The following is a 5,317-nucleotide window of genomic DNA, read 5'->3' as shown; positions in this document are numbered from 1 at the left end:
TGAGGTTTTCCTTGGGAAGCCATGACTCCTTACAAGTCTCAACTGATTCCTCATGTCCAGTACGATTAATCTTTCTGAAATGCCCCGTTGTTGTGACATTTTTTTTTTTTTTTTTGCTCAGAGTTCTGCAGTGGCTTTTCTCTTTCTGAGGGTAAAACCAACTGATTGACCTGACTTCCCATGTCCTTCATCAGTGAACCTCAAGCTATCTTTGTAGCCTTCTTTCTTCCTGTTCTAAGACTTGACTTGCCTGCCAAGGTCGAAATGAACTCCTCCTTGCCCTCCAGGCTCGAACTACCTTGCCTGTGGCCATGCCCTTTTCTCCTCCTAGAGGGCTGGATGCCCTCTCTTTAGCTGGTATGGTTAAGGCCAGGTACCATCAAAATTCATCTTCACTGATGCTTCTTCTGATGGCCCAATCTAAGGAGCTTTCTTCATGTGACAGGTATCATTAAATAATGGGGTACTGACTACTTTTATGCGTCTATCTGTGGTCAGTTAAATTATAAGCTCATGGAAAACAATATCTGGAGCTTATATCTCTTGCATGTCCACTGCCCCCCAATACCTCGCATGCAGCTCCCCACCTGGCAACAAAAATGCTTATTCCCAGTGCTAGGCCCCACGCTAGGCACTGGGAATAGTATAGTGAAAAGACAGAGAGATGGTTTCTGCCTTCATAGACTTAAATGTTTGATGATAGTAATAAGGAACCTGAGATGGAAATGCATCATATTTAAAACCATTCGGTGGGGGGCGGGGGGGAGAGGGGAGGTAGATGGAGTAGGGGGAGGGCGGTACGGATAAAAATACAAAATAAAATAAAACCATTCAGCCCCGTCCTTCTAGTGCTTAGCACATTTCTGACGAGCAGGACTAAGTGGCTAAATCCAAGGCCACACTGGCACAATCGTCCTAACCCAAAAGGGTGCCCACGGATCTTAGAGTCTTAACAGAGGGCTCAGGACCAAGCAGAATAATAACATACCAGGATAAAATTGATGAAGGCCCCACAGGGACAAACTGAATATCCCTCCAGCCTAAAATCACTGCAGGATCAAGACACAGAATCTTTGTTGGTGTAGGCCTGGATTCTAGTTTTATATGAGACGAGTTTACATACCCATCATCAGAAGGCTCTGTGGCAGGACAACTTGTCAGCTCTGGTGCTGGGTGCCCATCCCATTTTCTTTGTCTGTTACCATCAGTGGTTTCCACATGCATAATGGGTGGGATTAGGATCAACCTGGAGCCCTAGAATGAGGTTAGAATTACAGAATGTTAAAGCTGAAAGGAATCTGGAGCTCATCTTGTCCATTTCCTCATTGTAAAATCCTACTCGTTTTGCAAAATGAGGGACCTGAACCCCAGAGAGGTGAAGGGACTTGACAGAACTGCTCCGGAGTCAAATTTCCTGCCTCCAGGCCCTGCTGTATCAGCCCCCAGGACAGCATTTTAAAGATCAGGGAGTCTAAGGCCATGCTACCTTGAACAAGCCCGATCCCATCTGATCTCAGAAGGTGAGCAGGGTCGGGCCTGGTTAGTACTTGGATGGGAGACCACCTAGGAAGACCAGGTGCTGTAGGCCTAAAAATAAAGGATTGGAAGCTGACAAGGTCCTTACACTCTGTGAGGTCAACCAAGGGTTGCGCCTAAAAAAATAAATAAATAAAATAAAAATAAAAAAGACCAGGGAGGAGGGTGTTTTATATAGAGGTTGTGAGAAAACAATTATTTTCAAAATTAAAGCTCTCTTGACTTCTGTGTGTACAGAGGTCTGTGACCTGTTTCACCAGTTATCTGTGTGACCTTGTGAAAGTCACCACACCTCTCTGGGCCTGAGTGCCTCATTACTCAAATCTGTCGTCACAGATTAGGCTCCATCCAGCCTTAACATTGAATACTTTTGTATTCAGCACTCAGTTTTATTACTCAGTCGATTCTTCAGACCAAAGCTGGTGGCCCAGGGAAACCAGGGAGCTAGGGACAAAGTGAACACGCTAGATGGGTTCTTGAAAATGTGGGTGAAAAGCGGCTGGATAGAAGATGGCGGCCTTTTGATTGCTCTACTGTTTACTTTCTGAGCCCTTTCTGGGTCTTCGATTACTTTGTGTTTTTTAAAATGTTGCTTTACCTCTGTGCTACTGTACTGAAGCTAGGTCCAAATATAACTGTCATCTGCAGTCTTAGTTTTTTTGGGGACAGAAATCTTCTTATTACTGGGAATACCATAAAGAAAGATGACCCTCCCACCCAGAACCATTTCTGCTATAAAGTTTACGCCTTTATTATCCTAAAGCATCCTGTGTGCTATTAACTTTAGCTTTGAAGATAAGACCACAGTATAGAATAATAATAGAATAACCTGGTTTCTAAAAATACTGGATGACGACTTCCACATTTTGCATGGACAATCACACAGGGCAGGAACCTCCGGGGTAGTCAGCCACTCTTCCCTGACTATGTGTCTAGGAGAGCGTTGGGCACATGGTAGGTGCTCAACAGAAGTTTACTAAACAAAGTGTGAGTTGGGGTGCTCCTCACTGCTTTGTCCTTAGAACTCCGAGTTATCAAATGAGGAAGGCCCTGGGTGCAGAATAAATGCTGTCTCGGACTGGTCCCCTAACTTTCTCCCATTCATTCAGTAGGCCACCTGGCTTAATAAACTGTCAGCCTCTACGAAGCATGGAACTAAGGCCTGAGTTTTGAACTCAGTTCCTTAGAAGTCTCTACAGATTCCAGAATAGGGAAATGTCTGTCGGTTTTGGTTTTATGGTCATGCGAAGTCATCTGATGAGAAGGGATATTAGTTGACTGTGTGGGGATCTAAGTGGTGAGGCAGGCCGAGTGACCCTGTGGCCTTGGGTGAATCACTCTGCTCGGGAATGGTCAGTGTCCTCAACAGGTTAACAAGAGAGTTGAACTGGATTCCGACAGTCTCAGATCCTTCCTATTCTAAGACTCTATAATTCTGTGGTAGCCTTTGACCCTGACTTGCTCTAAGGTATAATATAATCTTTCTCGACCCATGTTGAGCCCTTTCAGGCAAAGCCTTTTTGTCTTTTTGAGGTCCCTGGGCATTATTTGTGGATTTGTTTACCACTCACTGGCTGCACAGTGTTGGGGAAACCACTTAATCTCTAATTCCCTCATCTGTGAAAGCAGGGGCTAGACATGGCAGTCTGAAGGTTCTTTCAACTATAAAACTATGATTCTGAACCAGGCTTCTTGGTAGCCATCTGGTCTCTACCCTAATGTTCTTCCAAAGGAAGGCTAACAAAATACGCTGGGCAGTTGGTTTATCTCCTAAGAGCATTTAGTTGTCATAACCTTAAATAAATGAGTATTCTGTCAAGGCTCGTGAAGCGGCTATACCTGGGAATTTCAATATGATTACATTTGTTGAGAAGAGATTTGATCTGGGGCACGAAGAATGGATAAAATTATTATAGGCCATCAGAGCGGTTGTCCAGTGTCAGTTCAGAGCAAAGTTCCAAATGCAAGCTTTGATGAAAATGGTGGTGGCTGCTGGTAGAAGCAGAGCCTAGGCAATACATTGCCAAAACCTCCATTCTTCTTAAAAGGCGTAGCCTGGATAACAGCTTTAGACAAGTTGTTTCTGGCCCCAGTGTCAAAATGGTTCTGTGTGACGTTCATTTGAATTCTCAAAAAAAAAAAAAAAAATCCCCAACCCTAACCTGGACGGCTGCCTCAGCAGCTCTGAATCACTGGATACAACGATTCACCCATTTTACAAGATCAAGATGTCGAAACCTGAGTCCCTAATTTAAGCATCCTCCTCAGGAGCTCCACTGAGAAAGCCCCTTTTCTGGAACCACAGAAGGAAAGCTCAGGTTTAGTTAGTGGTACTCGTTAATATAGAGGGGCTTTTACAATTGGCTGCATTGTTTATTGACATACCGTGACTCTCCACCTTGGCCGCCTTTCCCTTAATTATGAGAAGAGGTTTTTCTGTATCCCCCGGGGGCAAGATGTATTGTCGAGTCCCCAAATGCTTTGGAATAGTGCTTGGGACATGGGGAGAGGCAGCACTTGAGAGATTTCAGCATAAGCACTTGGTATTTTTTGCAAACAAGACACTCGTCTTACTATGATTTGCAAAACAGTAAAATGACTGAGAAATCTCATTCGCAGGGTAGAAACCATATCTTTGGAGAAAGAGCTGACACAGAGTGTCTAACAGTGCAAACAAAACTAGCTTCCTGGCTGACAAGTTGTAATCGCTCTTTCCCAGTTGGCTCTGAGAGCTCTAAGACTAACGTCACCAGTCCCCGTGTTTCGTGACATTTTATATGCCACCGCACAAACTCTCACCTGTCTTCTGGGGTGAGTGGGGATATAGCTTTAAAAAAAGAAAAAAAAAAAACCGAGAAGTAAATAACCCACTTCCTCTACAGAACCATCCCCCCTCGCTACAGAACTGCTCAGCAGCCGGGGCGCTTCTCTGTGGTTGGCAGCTCAGGGAACCTTGGAAGTTGAGCGGGACCAGGCTTCAGCCACTGACAGCTCTGACCGGCAAGGTGTAGGACCTGCGCGCTCTGCCGAGAAATGCCTGCCTTCCCCGGGCGGGGGTGGCGGGGGGCACGTTGGCGCCCCATTTGTGTGTTGGGTTGGGGAGACACGGAACCCCACTTTCCCTCGCGCTGCCTCGGTGGCCGCCCTGCGTGAGCGCGCGAGCCAGGGGAAGGTACCTCTGACGTTTGGCTCTTGGGACGCGCAGGCATCCCCGGCAGGCGGAAAATCCACGGCGGGGCTGAGCCCAGTGCCCCCGACTCGCCCCACAGTTCGGAGCCCCTCACCCGAGGCGGGGAACACTGAAAAGCCAAGCCTGCCTTTAAGGTACTTTCCAGACCCCACTGTACCAGGGTCAGGATCATTCAACTCTCAGCTGCCAAACGGGCAAGAGCGCGTCATCCCGGTGGCCCTGAGCATTCCCAAGTGTCAGAGCACATTTTTCGGAATAACCTCTCCAAAATGTTAACATGTTCAGTGCTGTCCTCCGCCTCCCACCACCCAGCCGGCAAAAAAAGGCTAACACAGATGAAAATAAAAACCCACAGCCCACAATCAAACTTTTAAACATGTAAAATAATAAAACCAACTCACCAAGTTAGAAGGGCAGAGAATAACGCCCAAAAGGCTCCCAATAAGGCGGAGGCTTGGCCTCCCCTCCTTATAAGCCGCTGGGTAACATGAGAAAGCTTTAACTCCTTAGGGCGTGGGCCCGAGCCTACCGCAAGTTGGTTCAGGCGGGTGTCACCGGGCGCCCGCCCGCAGCGCCCCGCCCGGACCCCCA

General features: G+C 46.9%; 2 protein-coding genes and 1 pseudogene across 3 annotated transcripts in view; 2 read left to right on the top strand and 1 right to left on the bottom strand.

Moving 5' to 3' along the window:
* The window catches only part of SLC16A6 (solute carrier family 16 member 6), a 15,417-nt gene extending 10,125 nt beyond the window's left edge, over positions 1-5,292 (bottom strand). For both annotated transcript variants that reach the window (XM_006912277.3, XM_015589797.2), the window contains exons 1-2: positions 5,128-5,292; positions 1,124-1,254 (exon numbers count right to left, since the gene is read on the bottom strand). In XM_006912277.3, the coding sequence (XP_006912339.1) occupies positions 1,124-1,224 (101 nt within the window). In that variant the 5' untranslated portion in view covers positions 1,225-1,254; positions 5,128-5,292. The remainder of the gene's footprint in view (positions 1-1,123; positions 1,255-5,127) is intronic.
* Positions 1-5,317, top strand: part of ARSG (arylsulfatase G) — an 89,656-nt gene that overhangs the window by 16,574 nt on the left and 67,765 nt on the right. The gene's annotated exons all lie outside the window — the stretch shown is intronic.
* LOC112480067 lies at positions 1,470-1,588 on the top strand (annotated as a pseudogene).

The sequence above is a fragment of the Pteropus alecto genome, unplaced genomic scaffold (genome assembly GCF_000325575.1).
Source record: "Pteropus alecto unplaced genomic scaffold, ASM32557v1 scaffold134, whole genome shotgun sequence".
Lineage (NCBI taxonomy): Eukaryota > Metazoa > Chordata > Mammalia > Chiroptera > Pteropodidae > Pteropus > Pteropus alecto.
Note: the sequence above shows the minus strand (reverse complement) of the source record. Positions and strands in the feature narration are given on the sequence as shown.